The sequence below is a fragment of the Vanessa cardui genome, chromosome 19 (assembly GCF_905220365.1).
Source record: "Vanessa cardui chromosome 19, ilVanCard2.1, whole genome shotgun sequence".
Taxonomy (NCBI): Eukaryota; Metazoa; Arthropoda; class Insecta; order Lepidoptera; family Nymphalidae; genus Vanessa; species Vanessa cardui.
Genome location: NC_061141.1, coordinates 5,154,237 through 5,173,765, shown reverse-complemented (window position 1 = coordinate 5,173,765; position 19,529 = coordinate 5,154,237). Strand labels below are relative to the sequence as shown.

General features: G+C 32.0%; 1 protein-coding gene across 2 annotated transcripts in view; it reads left to right on the top strand.

Annotated features, from left to right (window-relative positions):
- LOC124537936 (carbonic anhydrase-related protein 10) overlaps positions 1–19,529 on the top strand; it is a 65,273-nt gene that overhangs the window by 33,981 nt on the left and 11,763 nt on the right. For both annotated transcript variants that reach the window (XM_047114908.1, XM_047114907.1), the window contains exons 2-6: positions 399–495; positions 967–1,014; positions 7,984–8,120; positions 16,318–16,509; positions 19,112–19,207. In XM_047114908.1, the coding sequence (XP_046970864.1) occupies positions 447–495; positions 967–1,014; positions 7,984–8,120; positions 16,318–16,509; positions 19,112–19,207 (522 nt within the window). In that variant the 5' untranslated portion in view covers positions 399–446. The remainder of the gene's footprint in view (positions 1–398; positions 496–966; positions 1,015–7,983; positions 8,121–16,317; positions 16,510–19,111; positions 19,208–19,529) is intronic.

Sequence of the window (19,529 nt, the reverse complement as noted above, 5' to 3'; positions counted from 1 at the left end):
TACTGTTGGCAAAACAGTTGTTTTTAATTAAAATTCGATTTATTTAGTACCGTTTACAAAATAAAAAAAATACATTTTTTCTTCGAATCTACAATCCGCCCTGCTTCGCGCGGGTGCAATACTGTTACTAAATATACTTAGAATTGAATTTGTTTATTTATGACATCACATTATAAACTTCTAAAAGTATCAGAGTTACTTTACTATATTGTCCATGTGTTATATACAAAAAACGTTCCTCTCGAATCACTCTATTAAAATCTGCATTAAAATCCGTTGCGTGGTTTTAAAGATATACGAGATAGTGACAGAAAAAATAACTTTGTATTATACTATGTAGTGATAGGTTGTGGTTTTAGTTCGTATAAGAAGTTTAATTGAATTTATTTCTCTTCCAGACGTGATATTCCCAATGCGGGGCGCTGCGTGACGGCAGCATCGTCACGATGCGAGAATGTTCGCTCACGCTCATACTGCTATGTATCTCCGTCAGAGGTATTTATATTCATATTATATCGAAAGCTACATTTATGGAGTTTATCAGTGATAATCCTAAAAAAAGTTGATAATATATTTGTAGTACTTCGTGTATTGTTGGTTCGCCTAAAGGTATCTACTGCTAGTGTATCTTCAAACATTTAGTTTTTTTGGCTTCTATTTGAAAATATTTTCATTTGAATTCTAAATATCGAAAATTCATTATACCTTTGTTTTGCAAATCGAATTTTGAAAAATAATTGTAGTAGAAATTACAAGATGTTTCTTAAAATCGTAGAAAGAGTATTTATGTACGATGAGAAACAGTTCGAATCAACAATCTTTAGAATATTTAGACTTAATTGCAATAAAATTATACAATTCAATCACAGTTCATTTAATAAGTACTACACACAACATACTATATTTATATACACATGTATTTTTGACAACACTATTATATGATAATATTAATATAATTTCTTTCAGATATAACAGGTAGCTGGGAGGAATGGTGGACCTACGATGGTATTTCAGGTAATCACATGTATTTATTACTTTCTTAATTTATTTAATAATGATAACTACAACGCCAACAATAAATTTATACATGTGTGTGTAATTCATGTCACGAGGGTCATTAACCCCGCGATCTAGGCGTACATCTATTTACACATTATCCTACCAAAAATATTGTTCCTTAAATTGTATAAATATGATGAGACAGCACTATCTCTACAGACACGTTTAAACTGGTATAGGACTGTTTTCGCCTTATATAGTAACGTCAAATGCTTTACATTTTCTTTGCTTTGCTATTTTTATTTAAAATCCGGTCAAACAGTAACCATTTATTTTAGACCCTCTGACGTTGATAGGACATTAAATGCGATTATAACAGACAACAGCTCAACATCTCAATTGATTAAACATTCAAACTAGTGAATAGTATTCGTACGAGTTTCGTAACAGATAATCGGATTTAATTATAGTATACTAGCAATCGCCCTCGACTTGGCTGATGTTTTAGGGTGTCACTTGTCATGTGTCAGGCAAAAAAGTATCCTATGTCAATTCTTGGAGTTCAAGTTTGCTTGCACACCAATTTCATCAAATTCGGTTCAACGGTTTGGGAGTGAAAGAGACAGATAGTATTGCTTTCACATTTATAATATTTATACAGATTTGACTATAGTTTAGCTAGTACTCTAGATAGCTCATTAATCTAATTAATTGTTCATTGAAAATTGAAAACGTTCCTTAAAATTTGACAGCTTCATACATATGATACTATATTTCATGCTATACAGATTATATACAAACGTGCTTTAATTCGTGACCAGCCGTGTATAAATTTTATTTTAAACTAGTGACTCGCCCCGGCTTCGCACACTTCTTTATATGTATCGTTATGTTATAACCAAATTAGATAAAATGATTATAAATTGTAGCCTATGTATTATCTATAACCTATATAACTGTAAAATTTTATAGAAATCCATTTAGTTTTTTCGTGAAAGAGTAACAAACATACATACATCCTTTCAAACTTACGCATTTATAATATTAGTAGGATTTTGTTTAACTTAGAGGTAATATGCATTATTGTTATTGTTATAAGTTTACCAGAGATTTGGAATGAAAAACTTTAGACCTGAAAACGAAATCGAAAGAATCACAGCATGAAAAAAATGGCGTCAAATATTTGTGATTTAAATCATAAATTATTGGTCTATGAAACGGTATGGATGCGACCGTGTCATTCCCAAGTGTGATATCATATATGAAGTCGTTAATGTTTAAAAAGTCGTTCGGCAGTGAAGGAAAACATCATAAGGAGACCTACATAATATGTCTAATTTCATAAACATTCTGCCACATGTTTATTCCAATAACTCGTATTGGAACAGCGTGGTGGTATATGTTACAAACCTTCTCCACAAAGGAAGAGGTTTTGGCCTAGCAGTGGAATTTTACAGGCTGTTGTTGTTGTTGATGTTTAAAATGAAAAAAAGTATGGTCGAGATATATGTTGGTATATGTATAATGACTACATAGGAAATATTGAATATGTAGGTGTCGCCTACTTAGACAAGGTTGCAAAAAGTCGTGCCAGTAAATCTACCTCGTAATTGTACCTTGATCTCCGGGTACTTGAAATGAATTATCATAGATAGTTGAAAACAAATGAGGACTGAGTAGTTTTGTTATACTGGCTTATTATGTTATATAGTTAAAACACATCATGGCGAACTGATTTAGCGATACTTCTACATTATATATAACAACATCGTATGAACCTTCGTATAAAAGTCGCTTTTTAATAATTATTAAGGCATGGTAAGAAGACAAATAAACCTTTTACAATATAATTCAAGTAAATTAAACGACAGTACGAAGTATTGTTGTGTTCCGGTTTAAAGGGTGAGTGAGCCAGTGTAACTACAGACACAAGGGACATATCATCTTAGTTCCCAAGGTTGGTGGCGCATTGACGATGTAAGTAGTTAATATTTCTTATAGCGACATTGCCTATGGGTGATGGTGACCACTTACCATCAGGTGGCCCATATGCTAGTCCGCCAAGGTATGCCATAAAAAAAATTCGCTAGCCTTCTCTCCTTTTGAGTTGAAATGCACAAATTACTGATTTTCAACACACATTAAGCACATGAATACTCAGTACTTACCTTGCATATGAATTCGCAATTTTCCATAAGATTCACATGTCCTAACCACCGAACCATTACGTTTAAGATATTATATAGATATTTTAGAAAATGTACTCGAAAAATCGTGGCGCGCGAAATAGAGGGGTAATGACACCGCAATGATCGCGATAGAATCTTAATGATAGTTCGTTCGCCCGTATCATTATATTGAATAGACGGTTATAATGATTCCACCTCACTTAGATACCGATTTTGGTATAAAATTTTAGATAGTAATTTGTAAACGAACAAGTTATATATTTATCTTTATGATTATACTGAAATTCAGTTGTATTCAAGAACTATTTGTAATATAAAGCTGTTTGATAACTTTGAAGATAATTATAATTTTCTATTTTAAATCGTAGAAGTACATTATATATAGAAACATATTTGACGATTTTTTGTCAAATAGTTCATTGCATGTTTACAAAGTTCGTCTTTTTTGTTTCTCTATACACATGTATTGCTAAAGTATCTGTGGGATGTTAATTTCATTAAATACTTAATAAAATACTACAAATTGGAAATAAAATTCGAAAACTAGTTTCAATGGAAGAATTTAATTGACATAATATTCGATTCAAAAATCGAACGCCGATTCACATCCAATCCTAGGCCTGATAAAAACAATAAAAATAAACCAAAGATTTCATTTACACATTTCATTATTAATTTTGGTTCAGTGGTTTGATAATGAAAAAGAGACATACAGAGTCACTTTCGCATATTAGCATATATTATTAATTTAATAATAATAATTAGCATAGATTATTAATTTGCATCATAATATTTTATTTGACACAGTATAATCGTTTCATTCCTAAAGTGCATTATCGCGTTAAACCTTATTTACTGTATAATAAACTTTTGTACACACATTACTTAATATAACAAGTTTTCTGGTTTCCTGCGCTAAAACAAAATTTAGATTATGTGATGAGGTCCAACAAATTATTAAGGAGTTTTAATTAAAGTTATTTAGGCGGAAAATAGAAGTAACTAAAAAGTGCTTGTTCCTGGTAAATTTCAATATTTACGTACTAGAAATAGATTGTTATAACGAACGTAAAATAATTTTATAAGTAATTTATATTATTAATTTTATTAGTATTTATATTCCATTTTTGTAATTTAAAAAATATGCCATTATTTTTATCTTTAAATGTTGATAATAAATTTAAATCATTTGTAAAAAATTACATTGGTAAAGAAGGCATATTATGCAATACAGGATTATGCAGATAAAAAGCGTGGAATTAATACTTGTTGAGGATATATTACATGCATATATAACTGTCATTAACTGTATTGTTAAATTTTGAAAAAAGTAACTACTGAGTTTCTTGTCGGTTCTTCTCGGTAGAATCTACTTTCCGAACCGGTGGTCGCATCACTTGATATAGTTGTTAAATGACGATTTAAAAGTGCTTGTTCGAAGTATATTTTGATTTTTGATTTTAATTTCAGCTCAAAACATAAAAGTTACGACGACGGTTTAGAAATGATGACTAAATGTAGTAATATATCTTATCCGTTATATAAGAGTCGAGATGGCCCAGTGGTTAGAACGCGCGCATCTTAACCGATGATTGCGGGTTCAAACCCAGGCAAGCACCGCTGTTTCATGTGCTTAATTTGTCTTTATAATTCATCTCGTGCTCAGCGGTGAAGGAAAACATCGTGAGGAAAACTGCATGTGACAAATTTCATAGAAATTCTGCCACATGTGAATTCCACCAATCCGCATTGGAACATCGTGGTGGAATATGTTCCAAAACCTTCTCCTCAAAGGGAAAGGACGCGTTTAGCCCAGCAGTGGGAATTTACATAAATTTATATAAATTAAATTTTAATAATGTAAATAGTTTTCCGCTTAATATTACATTTCAAAACATCCAATTCACATTACCGAGTCAATGACAAAAATTCGGCTAATGTAATGGTAATGATCGTCCGGGCATATCCGATAGTGCTCGCCAATGGTACCCTAACATTACATTAAGTACGTGTTTCCATTATACTGCGATACACGGCTTCCAATTTTGTATACTTCCTTAACCGTTATTTCCTTATTTAAATAAATAAATTCAATACACATTTCTTACTTGGTGGCAGAGCTTTGTGTATGCACGTCTGAGTAGGTACCATCCACCGTTCGGATATTCCACGGCCAAACTGTAACCTGTAGTGTTATATTCTGCTTTGAAAGCTAAGCGAGTCAGAACAGGCATAATGGATATAACATCTTAGTTTCCAAGATTGGTGGTACATTATTGATGTACTTTACTTGACTTTAGGACTGGTTATATTTTTTTTATGGTGCCAGGGTCTATGGCTGGTGATCACTTACCATCAGATAGCCCATTGGTCTACCCTACATCTACATAAACGACCAAAAACACAACTGTCAAAGATTTAATGAATAAAATTAACGATACTCACACTCAAAAGTCTCGGAATGTATAATCAAGTCTATTATTTTCTATAACCGTCAATGTAGTTAAATTCAATATCATATATATTTAAAAATGGAATAAAATATTGACCATCTTCAAAAAAACGTTAAATTTTTAAAAAAGGAATTCATTGTGTTTATAAAAACGTCCGCGTTCTATATAATCTGTTGTCTAATGTATACGGACGCCAACATTACATTACATGCGACTCAGTGCGCTATGATGGGCAAATTTCGCGGTATCCCAAATTCCCATTCAATGCGATATCAGTGTAACGGTATTGAATAGGTTTTTATATTTGAGTAACGAGAATTTCGACTCGTCATCGCTTAAAACTATCCTAGTGGCACAAAGTTATTCGGGTATGAAATTTGATGTGTATTGTGTAACACATAATTGCGTTTAATGTATAACATTTTTATTATGAGCAACATTTTGAACTGTCCAACTATATTACTGGTTTGAAATTTGGCTGTATAGCTTTGAACCGATAAGAACGTCCGAAAGTATTTGCCGCTTTATATAAAAAAAAAAATTGGAATAAATCTTAATTATTCAATTTCAATTCTTATTTAATTAGTAGTTAGTCAATACTTTGACTTTTAGTTGTGCTGACAGGGCACAGATTGTTTCGCCAATGTCACGTAGGATGTAACTTATGTATAGAGTTCATCATTTTTTATCAAAAAGTTAAGTACAGTTAAACTTTATATTATCTGTATTTAGTATACGGCAAAAGGTTAGAAAGATAAAATAGAAGGTGGATGCGTATCCCAGTAAATCCCAAAAATAAATTAATAACCTTAAGAAGACAAACGCTCGGAGCGGTAAGCAATTTATGTCAATACAATTAATTCTTGAATAGAATATAATTTTTCAGCAACATCGTTATTCTAATTATACTCCAAATTGAATATTTTTTTCTCTGACCTTTATGAAAATGGAATCGAAAAAAATGAATGATATTAAAACTTTTTACTGTTAATGATTGTATAACATTCTACTATGGATCAATGTTAACAGTGATCATTAGTCTTTAAAAAACAAAACGTATGAAAGAATTTATTTTCTAAAAATCTGTAATTTTAAAATTAATTAAATTCATTTCTTTTATTCATTATAACAAAACAAAGATTTTTAAATATAATCCAGTTTTGTCGATAAACAGATAATCTAAAATCAATTTTATTTTTTTTAATTTGAAAACAATTTTATGAGTTCTAAATTTAAACGTACTATTTAAAAAAAGAACAAGTTCTAATATTATCATCATTTCAATGATTATCTTTAAATATAGTCACGTAAGTACATTGAGTTAGTACCACTAACGATTACGTTCGTTAAGATTTCATGACAGTCATTATCATTCAGTCGTTGACTAACGACTGTCAGTTCACACACCATTTGTAACTATCTCGGTCATTATCCTAATGTACATCAATGCTGTGTTGAATGATAGTGTGACATGCTCAGCTTGATTTGTATATTTATTGAATTGATTTATGTATATGTAAAGCTAGCTATGCTGGTTTCTACTGGTTGATTCTTTGTGCATATTCGATTGGTTAGGTGCTGAATCATCCGGTTTGAACTGGTTTAGTATAATTACGGACTTGTGGGATTTCATTGACATCAAATAGATCGTCTAAGAAATATTTTTTCTACAAAATTCTTATAACATAGTACTCGTGTTTAAGGTTGCCTTATTCTAACACAATAATAAAAAATATGTTATCCCGATACCAATATGTTAAATACGTTTTGTAGATTACTTTTTTATTATGCCTGTATTTAATCTAGCAACCGAATTCTAGATGAAAATTAATATAAGTTTAAGATAACCTAAAATAAACCTAAAAATGCCACAAAAAAAGTTACAATATTACAGTTTAAGATTGTTATGAAATCAAAAATTATCAGAAAATAACAAATGTAAATACTAGATGCTTATATACTACGATCCTTTCTTCAATATTGTTTTCTTCTTGAAATTTTTAAATAGAGAATTACGAAAGGGGATGTACTGAGTCAGATCAGTCTGTTCTTCTTAGTATGTATGTAACTAATACCAATAATTAATAATATCAACTAAGCGAACTTAATATTTAAAAACGTGTTAAACTATTTTTTACTTAAAATATTGTACATCAGCTTTCGTATTTGATACACGAGTAACAAAGCATAAAAGTCGTTTTGGAATTTAAATCAAATACATTATGATAATATTTTAGTTTAACCTATTATGAAATTCAAGCCATGAAAACTGTATTCAGTCGTAATGTAGTCGTAAGTCTCGTTTTATTTTCTTGAGTTACATTGATCATCATTCATTCTAGGTCCCGGATTCTGGGGTCTGATCAACCCGCAATGGAGCATGTGCAACAAGGGTCGTCGACAGAGCCCCGTCAACATCGAGCCGGACAAGCTGCTCTTTGACCCCTGGCTTAGAGACATACAGTTTGACAAGCATAAGGTAAGATATATTTTAAAACATTTTTTAATGTCATTGAATGAATACTATATTTACAGATTTTATGAAAAAGGCGTCGTTCTCATTGCTCCAGTGGCTTTATAAGAGAGAAGGATTTGAACTAAAACTATTGTTTAATTTCCTATACAACGTGTATAGCCTGAGAATATCTGGGCAAAGGCCTCCTCTCGCTTTGTGAAGAAGCTTAGGAGCCACGATTCCACCATGCCGCTCCAGTTGGTGGATTTATATATGGCACAGTTTTGTTGAAATTAGACGCAAACAGGTTTTCTCGCGATATTTTCCTTTATCACCAAGCACGAGATAAATTATAAAGACTAATTAAGCAATGAAAATTCAATGGTAATTGCGTCGATATGAACCCACATTCATCGGTTATGATGTGTACTACCAATGGGCCATTTCGGCTCTCATGTCACAATAATTTTCTATATATATAATTATATATACAAAATTATCATAAAATATATTTTAATGCTTTCGGAGCAGAATATTAACTAAGTATTGCTGCTTGACAGTAGAATATATGATGAATAAGTTAATGTTTATTCTCCTAAAGTTATTATTGTTTTCTTTAACGTACAATGTATCGTTTTTCAGCACATCGTGATAAACCATGTCTAGACTACCATCGATGTATTTCGTTTTATTTTTCAATAACGTACCGAACAAATGGCACCGACTTTAGACATCTTTCTAGTTCATATAAAACATTTTAATAAAAAATCCAATCGCGTTATTGTTCACGATTTCATATAAACTGCTATTTTAATAATGTTTCGTTTCAAACATTTATTATATATCTGATAGATTAAAATGGGTAAATAACGCATTTCCTAATTTCACCGCAACGTTTTTGTTCAATCTGGTCGTTATGTTTGAAATCAGAGCTTCAGTGAGCTAATTAACATTGCAGCATCCCGCTGGTAATCCCGCGCTAAAGCATTGTAAGCTGCTATAGCTACGACAAGCTGTTTTCAAACACCCGCAGCGAGAGAAAATAAATGCAATACAGTATACCAGAACGAATTCAACCGTGCAATTCTTATTTTCAAATTTCGAAACGATATTCTACGTTCAAATCATTTATTATTTATCTAAATTGTAATTGGTCGATTGGTGGCGATGACGTTATAAAGGACCAATGAGCGTTTAATATTTAGCCAGACTAATAAATCTGACATTTATCATTTGTTTCCGCAGCTTGAGGTTACTAAACCATTTTATACCTTCTGACGTGATTTATTTTGACATAATACACTGTTGTTATATATTATTTTGGTTATTTTATTTGAAGCTCAGTGTTGCATTATTTCTCGACTTAAATTGCTGATAGTAAAACCTTAATTTAAAAAACACTAAAAGCCGTACAGCCATAATAATAACAGATAATCGTTAGAAAAATTTTACTTAAATTATACCGTTTTGTTTATCACTTGCATTGGGTTTTATTATTATAAGATATGAAACAGCTTTTAATTCTGATAAGCGACATAATGTTATGGGCTGTGATAGATCAGTGGTTAAAACTCGTAAATCAATCGATTTTTCGTGCTTAGTGTGTGTTTATAATTAAGCTCGCGAGAATCGACGAAGACATCGCGAGGTTATGTGCATAACGTAACAAAAAATCGATCATATTCATCAACGAAAATTTCTAGACATTTTCTGTCATATTCGTAGCGCGGTTTAATAGGCCAATCCAAGCCATTTCCTCAAAAATAAAGAAGGCCTTTAGCCCGTAGCGAGACATGCACAGTTATATTTTTGTTTTTTGTGTTTTCTTTTTGTTCGGTTTGTGATATTTTCTATATAATCGAATCTCATTCCTCGACATTTGTCTCATTAAACGCGCCCTTTTCTTTACACCTTGACCATCGAGATGAGTTGATAAAGATCTCGGACAAAGACAATACATATTTATATCGCTAAATGCCTTATCGGTAACTAAAGCAATAATTAGTAGTCTGATATCACACATAGAGTACCTCTATTCTATTAATTAAAAACATAGTTTAAGCACTATTCTTAGTTTAGAAATAAATTACAGCAGTCGAAATAAATCTGAACATTGAAATTTAGTATGACAATAAATATACCTAAACCGCAAGTCCACAGCGCAAACGTTTGTAGCAAAAACTGACCGGATGTAGATAGGCTATCGCTGGAATATATTAGCATGGCTACACTGTTTCAGACTTAATGAATTTGCATGCGAAACATAATATTCATATAAAACACTGACGTTATTTAAAAGATAAACGTTCGCCTTTAATAATTTTAACACATTACGTAACACATCACAAAGATAAAAAAAAATTGTTAAAATAAAACTAAGTAATGAAGTCAAAGATCAGTTTACTTGAGAAGGAATCAATGATGAAAGATTACAAGAAAATTTGATACATACAGTTTTGTAATATGTGCATGCGAGATATATCGTAGTCAATTTGTAAGGAGTTACAGCCAAAAGTACAAACTCACAAAGTCAAACCCTGGACAATAAACAGCTATTATATTTATTATTAGATTTTCTGTCAATATAAATAAAATTTTAACAAAAAGAAAAACCGACTTCAAACAAAACACTATTTTAAAACAAATGAATATGCACGAAAAAGTAATAAAAATAATTGCGTATTCAACATATTTTTTAGTCTTCCTAAGTTAAATGAAATGAAAAATATTAGACTACTTAAAAGTCGATTAACGATTACATCATGTAGTTATAGTTATTGGTATATTTGGAGCCGGTGTCAGCCACGGTGCCCTTGCCCCAACAATCAAAAGAAAGAAGCGATACGAGCCCCTTGATTGATCCAGTATATTATTGTGTAAAAGGTAATTTGTAAAAAACATATTTGTTAAAGTATTCTCGTATTGTTTTTTGATAGATATACTGTAGGGTTTTATTGGCTGACACCGACTCCAAATATAACAATAATTATAACTACATGATGTAATCGTTAATCGACTTTTAAGTAGTCTAATATTTTTCATTTCATTTAACTTAGGAAGACTAAAAAATATGTTGAATACGCAATTATTTTTATTACTTTTTCGTGCATATTCATTTGTTTTAAAATAGTGTTTTGTTTGAAGTCGGTTTTTCTTTTTGTTAAAATTTTATTTATTTTTTGATTTTAAGTGAAGCTGATGTTGACTAACTAATTTTTTTTTAATATGGATAGATTAAGCGTTCCGTTTATATGAGTCAGAAACTACTTCGAGGACAATTTCAAAGGAAACTTGCGAATAAAGCAAAAATAGACTTTCGAAAATGCGGATTTAATACGTCACGCGGCGTAAACTACAAGGATCCCTCGAAAGAGCTGTAATCGAACTCAGCAAGAAAACTTTGAAAAAGACCAACTATATTTCGTACATCATATGACATCACATCACATACACAAAATTTGATTAAAGATAGTAAGAAATTCTGCCCCATATCGCACCCTAACTGCGAGCCGTATAGGAGTTCCATCACTACATGGTATAAAACAAAGTCGCTTTCTCTGTCCCTATATCTTTAAATCTACGCAACGGATTTTGATGCGGTTTTTTTTAAAAGATAGTGTGATTCAAGGGCAAGGTTTGTGTATATAATACATGAACAATATAGTAAAGAAACACTGATAATTTTAGAAGTTTGCGATGTGATGTCGTAAATAAACAAATTCTGTAGTATATTTAGTATCAGTATTGCACCCGTGCGAAGCCGGGGTGGGTAGCTAGTTGATTATAATATTCGACAATGATAATTACATAAACATAACCGCGTTACGGAAGGTGACTCAAATATCCAAATAACCTATAAATAAAAGATTCGACCGAGTATCGCTAACGTGCTCCTCAGAATTGTTCCGTTCCATTCCGTTCCGTTACTTTGTCATGGATCCTGTGCTCCGAACCTTACCAAACTTTCACCAAATTACCCTTGAAGTATATATTTTATAATAAAAAAAGAATTATCAAAATTGGTTTACGTGATTTTCAGTTATTCACCTATTTGTCGCGCATATACATAATGCAAATTTAAGACTTATGTCGTTTTCACATGGATACCATCATCGGAAAAAAAAATAAAAAAAATGGGACCCCACGGGAAGCACTACCTTTCAAACAAAAAAAAAATGATCAAAATCGGTCCACCCAGTAAAAAGTTATGAGGTAACAAACATAAAAAAAAAAAAAAAAAAAAAAAAAAAAAAAAAAAAAAAAAAATACAGACGAATTGATAACCTCCTCCTTTTGGAAGTCGGTTGAAAATTAAAAGTGCACTGCTGATTTTGGAATTTGGCGCTATTTAAACTCCTGTATCTCAGAGAACACTTAAAACCTTTGGTTATGTACCAGAATTGTCTCCAGCCACGTTGGAGCCAGGTCATATTGGATTATGAGATTGGGAAAAGAGTACAACTGTATATCTGGCACAGTTGACAAGTATGTATTGACAATCACCACCATCAAATCAGTTAGTAGGTCATACTTATAATACCACAAGGTCCATAAAGTACAGATAGATATTATTCTTGAATAAACGAGAATATTTCAGAAATCGAGATAAATAATTGAAAGAGATGATTTTGAGCGTTGAATAAATAAATTATTGAATATTTAATAGATACCTCGTTACGGTCTTATCAGATGGATCATGTTTGATACAAAACAGCTTGTGTCTAGTTATACAACCGTATAATCAGTTATCAACAACTTCTAACATAAACAGTTTCAGAATTAAACAAGGGCATTCCACGCCTATTTCGACGTCCATATAAATTTTATGGATATGACGTGATATGATGTGAAATTATAATCATCAATTATTGTGCAAATATTTCTTAAGTGTCTCAATTAAGCAATATTATTGATTATGGTATCCTTCTATGATGTTCAGCGGTGACAGCTAATCTCAAAAGAAAGAAAGAAAGGAAGGATACGGAACAATTAAATACGTATAGAAACCTACCTACCTAAGTAGCAACTTAATCTACAAAAACACAACAAAATAGGAATTATTAATTAATAGTAATCGTGTCCTAAATAGATGTACCATTTAGCTTCCAAGATGGTTTCCAAAACCCGAAGTTGATTTGACCAACACGAGACAGGCCAACTTTGCAGGACAAATTATATGTGCACAGGTTTCTGAGCAAACATAAAGGTAATCTGAAACCTTCATAATCAAACAAGTGATTAAATTCGTCCCGACTCAAAACAGTTCAGGCGCATAACCAATCAATAGACGTGCTATCTGAGGCACGGTGAGAGTATTCATAATGTTGTTACCTCAATTAGAACCTCTTGATAGAATGCTAAGAAAAGTCAGTCCAGCAGTACCAATCTTTAAGTTGAAATAAATGTTGAGAATGAACATACGGTGATACGCTTTTTTGAAACGTGTATCCTTTAAATGCTATAATTATTATAATGTTGCATATCGCTTATTGATAAAATCAATCGTTTTCTGTAATAGGTTTTTTATAACCTTTAGATACTCAATCTTTCACGCTTTATATTTATATATCATTTGACATTAATATTGGACAGCTCCACCAATTACGTTTGTACGAGGAAATGGGCCAACTGATCGTAAGTGATCACGACTACCCATAGCTTTTGGCTTTGCCATTAACTTTTGCGCTTAAAGAAATATTGACCATTCATACATCGCCACTGCACCACCAACTTTACTTGGTGGTAGTGCTTTGAGGAAGCCCGCTTGGGTAGGTACCACCCACTCATCAGATATTCTACCGTTAAACAACAGTACGCAGTATTGTTGTATTCCGGTTTGAAGGGTGAGTTAGCCAGTGTAACTACAGGCACAAAGAACAGAGCATCTTAGTTCCCAAGGTTGGTGGCGCATAGACGATGTAAGGAATAGTTAATGTTTCTTACAGCGTCATTATCTATGGGTGATGGTGAACACTTACCATCAGGTCTTCCATATGCTCGTCCGCCAACCTATTACATAAAAAAAAACAACCTTGGGCATCAAGTTGTTATGTGGTTTATGCCTGTACTTATATTGGTTCATTCAACCTTAAAACCAGAATACACGCTGTTTTGCAACATCATATACGATAAATAGGTGATACCTACCTAGATAGACTTGCTCAAAGTCCTATTACCACGTACACGAACGAGTTCTCATTAATATTTTGTCTGTATATTTATGTTATATTTTTAATTATTATAAAATTTTGACTAGAATTAATTAAAGTATGCACGGATACGATGTCACTTCCAGCTAACGATACATCAAACGGCTTACCGCTTGCGTGTTATCAAGCAATATGTCATCTCGACTCAAAGCGCAAAAGTTGCCAGGTTTTAATCAAGGTGTGCCCATTGATTGATAGGATCTGCCACCTTTCCCCCGCGACGATTGTAATTCGCCCTCGATACAAATTCAATTTCCTACAGATAACAAATTGTAAATGATGATCTAGCTACGGAAAGAAAATGACGTAAACCATTTTAGAACTATATTGTTGGAATCCATTTATATGCAATTAGATGTCTAATGATAAAAGACATGGTTTTTAGCTTTTTTACAATTCCAAGGTAAATTTGAATGCGCTAGGGCATGCTTATAATTTTGCTTACAAGTTGAATTTAGTTGTATATAATAATTATCCATGAATATTTACGTGGAAAGTACAACGTTCATTAAATAATATATATTAATCGTGGATATTTTATTTGATTTTACTCTATGTTTTTTGAGAGTATTTCTTTTTAACTAAGTTACTTTACATTTTTGATTTCCTTTATTGTTTTTTGACTTCTCATTACGTTAGCTATTTACACATATAATAAAATTGGAGTCTCTGTTTTTTTTTTATGCTTGACTATGTCATTTATTATTAACATAAGAATTAACAACATTAAATGCTTAAATATATATATATACAAATATGAACTAAAACTAGTTACTGTATAAATCTTGACCGCGTGGAATGGTGGCAAGAATGCTAGCAGCATTTCCCCGTTGAAGTCTCTGTTTGTAATATTGAAATACGCTCTTTTTACTTAATGCATATGTGTACGCGGTTGGTACATATACCAACATATTTTTTTTATATTTTCGTCTGTGTGTCTGTCTATTGGTTCAGTCTTATTTCTGAAACGGCTTTCTTTTTAAGGCCGCTGAGTCATGTCTCCCCAATATATAAGCTGTCCTGTGTCTCTGCCAAGATATTCTCATTAATAGTCCCGAGTGACATAGTCAAACCATGCCTAAGAATGCATATCAAGACACAGTTTACAGTATTCAGTAGTTACAGTTGGAATAAAGGAGCGAAGTAATTGTAGGTCATAATATTGTAGGTCATTTATAAACAAAAAGTTATACGGTGATGATGTTTTCAACAACTTAATAGATATGAGATAACATCACATACACCCAGACCCAAGGCAATATAGAAAACTTATGATAATCTACATCGACTCGGCCGGGAATCGAACCCTGGACCTCGGAGTGGCGTACCCAAGAAAACCGGTATTCACGCCACTTGACCACGGAGGTCGTCAAATTATGAAAGCCAAGTTCCTTTGAGCATAATCATATTATAAACTAGTAGTGACCCGCGGCTTCCCTCGCGTTTTAGGGTGTTGGTTGTCATGTGTCAGGCAAAAAGGTAGAGGTTAGAGGTACCTTTCTTAGAGTTCAAGTTTGCTTCACACCAAATTACATCAAATTCGGTTCAACGGTTTGGTCGCGAAAGAGTGACAAACAATCAAACAAAGTTACTTTCACATTTCTTATATTAATATAGATTATAATATAATGTACGAATTGGCTTTTGAGTTCATACTAGGTATTATGTCAATAGAATAGAGCTGAGATGGTCCAGTGGTTAGAACGGGTGCTTTTTAACCGATGATTACGGGTTCAAACCCAAGCACCCCTATATACGTGCTTAATTTGTGTTTATAATTCTTCTCGTGCTCGGTGGTGAAGGATAACATCGTAAAGAAACCTGCATGTGTCTAATTTTATAAAATTGTGCCATATTATGTGCATTTCACCAACCCGCATTGGAACAACGTGGTGGAATATGTTCCAAACTCTCTCCTTAATAAAAGAGGAGGCCTTACCCCAGCAGTGGGAAATTTACAGGGTGTTACTTTACTTTTATGTCAATAAATTTTTTTTAATTTTATTTGTCAGGTCAGTGGTGTTCTTCAGAACACTGGTCAATCGCTCGTGTTCAGAGTCGAGAAGGACAGCAAGCATCAAGTCAACATCAGCGGGGGTCCGCTCTCCTATAGATACCAGTTCGAAGAAATTTACTTTCACTATGGACTGGATGACAACAGAGGTTCCGAACATCAGATCGACCATCATACCTTTCCCGGAGAAGTGAGTATCTAAAACCTGGGTTATATTTCATTATAATTTACCTCTCTCTTGATTTTAGTAATTGTGATCACTATAATCGTATGGTGTTCCGATACCCTAGTCTTTATCAAGTATAAGATGACAAAAGGTTACTTTTAATAAACTAATTTTGACATATAATTGATCGGATTTAGTTGGTCGAGTGCTTGAACTATTTATAGCATCTTTATGGATTTGCGAAAATCACTTTTTCACAAATTTTGAACTTCGAAGAAGCTGTTTATTAATTTTGGAAGTTGATTTAATTAATAAGTAATTAAGTAGTGCAAAAATGGGTGAGCAATTATTAATCAATGATTTTTTAATTATCATTTCTTTTATTGATTGAAAAAGGCTAAACATAAAAATATGATCAATTTGAAATGACAAATAACTTTTTAACATAACGCGTATACTAGTTTAAGCTTATCTTATATTTTCCGGATGCGCTTATGCTCTTTTTTAAACAAGGACAACGAACGATTTGATTGATAAAACATAATCATTAATTTAGAAGTTTGAAGTCTGGGCTGAATCGTATCGCTCTAAAAAAAGTTCATTAACCTTCCATAGATGTTCTGATATCTGATATAATTTGTAGAAATATTAACTACTAGCGTCCGTCCCAGCTTCGCACATAAGACATAAGTTTTTATACACCTTTAGTTACATAAGTTTTAGTAAGGATTCCGTATTTAGCAATAAATATAGCCTATGTTACTCTTGGATAATGTAGCTTTTTTATGCTGTAGGTTGGTGGACGACCATATGGGCCACCTGATGGTAAGTGGTCACCATCACCCATAGACAAGGACGCTGTATGAAAAAATATTAACTACTCCTTACATCGTAAATGTGCCACCAACCTTGGGAACTAAGATATTACGTCTCTTGTGCCTGTAGTTACACTGGCTCACTCACCCTTCAAACTAGAACACAACAATACTGAGTACTGTTATTTGGCGGTAGAAAACTGATGAGTGGGTAGTACCTACCCAGACGGGCTTGCACAAAGACCTACCAACATGGTAAAAGATTTTTTTTGAATCGTTCCAGTAGTTTTTGAGCGTATTAATTTACAAACAAACAAACTTTTCCTCTTTATAATATCAGTATAGATCTGAAACATGATCGTAGAGATTATGAAAATATCGTTATATTCTAAACGAATTCTAGGTTTCAAATCAGTTTTATCGCAAATTATCACTTCAAAGTAACTGTCATTACGGACTCGTTATTGATCTCCGGGGAGATAAACTTGCTAACTTCAGTCTATTTAAACCAACTTGTTTCAACACGATTGTTCTCGAGAAATCTAATTTAAGATAGTCCTAAGTTACAACATCCTAATTCGGTATCTTAGGTTTTAATATTAAATGTGAATTTGAACATTTTCGAAATCGTTATTTCATCTGTGTTCGTTAATCGGTTTAGATACATATTGTTTATACTTTAATAATATTTTATCTGCATAATATTTTCTAAAATAAATTATTAGATAAATAAATATTTTAACAAAATAAAAACCGACTTCAAACAAAACAATATTTTAAAACAAATGAATATGCACTAAAAAGTAATAATCCTTTCCTTTGAAGTCGGTTGAAAAGTAACAAAAAGTTATTCAAAGTTATCTCAATAACGTTACAAAAGATTATCTTACTTACAAGGCAATATCTTTTATATTTACTGTGTAAGAAAGACAGACAGTCATGCCTTTACTATTTATTGTATTGACTGACAAGTATAATTTTTACTGCGGTTTTATTTAAATAGTAACTCAGTAACAGGGCTATAGGATATAATGTCCTCTAGAACCACCCAGTGATACGTAGAACTTTAATTGTGTACCAATTATAGTAAATATTTAACCAACAGGAATAAGGATTACGACATCTTAAATTACATGTTACAGTGTCTATGTGCATTGGTAAATAAGACCATTTAGCATACCTTTATATTATATACTATCTAACCGCTCCGGCTTCGCACGGGTGGAATAATTATATTAAATATACTACAGAATTTGTTTATTTATGACATCACATTAAAATTCTTAAAAAAATCAGTGTTTCTTAACTATATTCTCCATTTATTATATGCAAAAACCTTCCTCTCGAATCATACTATCTATTAAAAATAACCGCTTCAAAATCCGTTGCGTAATTTTAAAGATTTAAAACTACGCAACATATGGATATATGGACTGATAAAGCTACTTTTCTTTATAATATGTAGCGATTGGCATTCTAGATTAATTCTAATAAAAAAGAATATAAGGCAGCGAATATATCGATATCAAATTTCATAGGAAGGAAAATACTGACTCAAAAATGTATACTAATATAAGTGAGAAAGAAAATCTCTGTGTCACGTTTAAACCGCTGATATGATTTTAATAGTCTAGAGATAGTTTTAGTCCCGTATAAGGAAAGCTATTGTTTTTAATTCACCCCTCGAGGGGTTACAGCCAGGGGACAATATCTTTGCTATAGTTCTAATTTTCGAGGCCATAGTCATAGTTTCAGATTTCATCATATTTAAAATAAAATAAGATTATTTATCGAGTGATTTGATTCAACAGATTCAACTGTATGGCTTCAATAAGGAACTGTATCACAATATGTCAGAAGCGCAACACAAATCGCAGGGAGTGGTGGGCATTTCACTAATGGTTCAAGTGAGTAATAAAAATAATAATTTTTATTTAATTGTAAATAAGAATTAAATTAAAAACCGAAATATTAACTGGTAAATTAATATAATAATAAAATATAATATAATAATAAATGTTTATTAACAGATAAATATCCATAGTGTTAATTACAGGCTTAAAAAACTATGTTAGTAGATATTTTAACTATTATTTAGCATACATAAGGGGTCTAAAACAACGAGAAAATGGACTATCCATTTTCAGCATCAATGCATTCAGGATACCGTTTGGAACTCTGCGCATCCTAGCCATTATAGATGCTGCTCTCTTTCTATAAATTATTTTT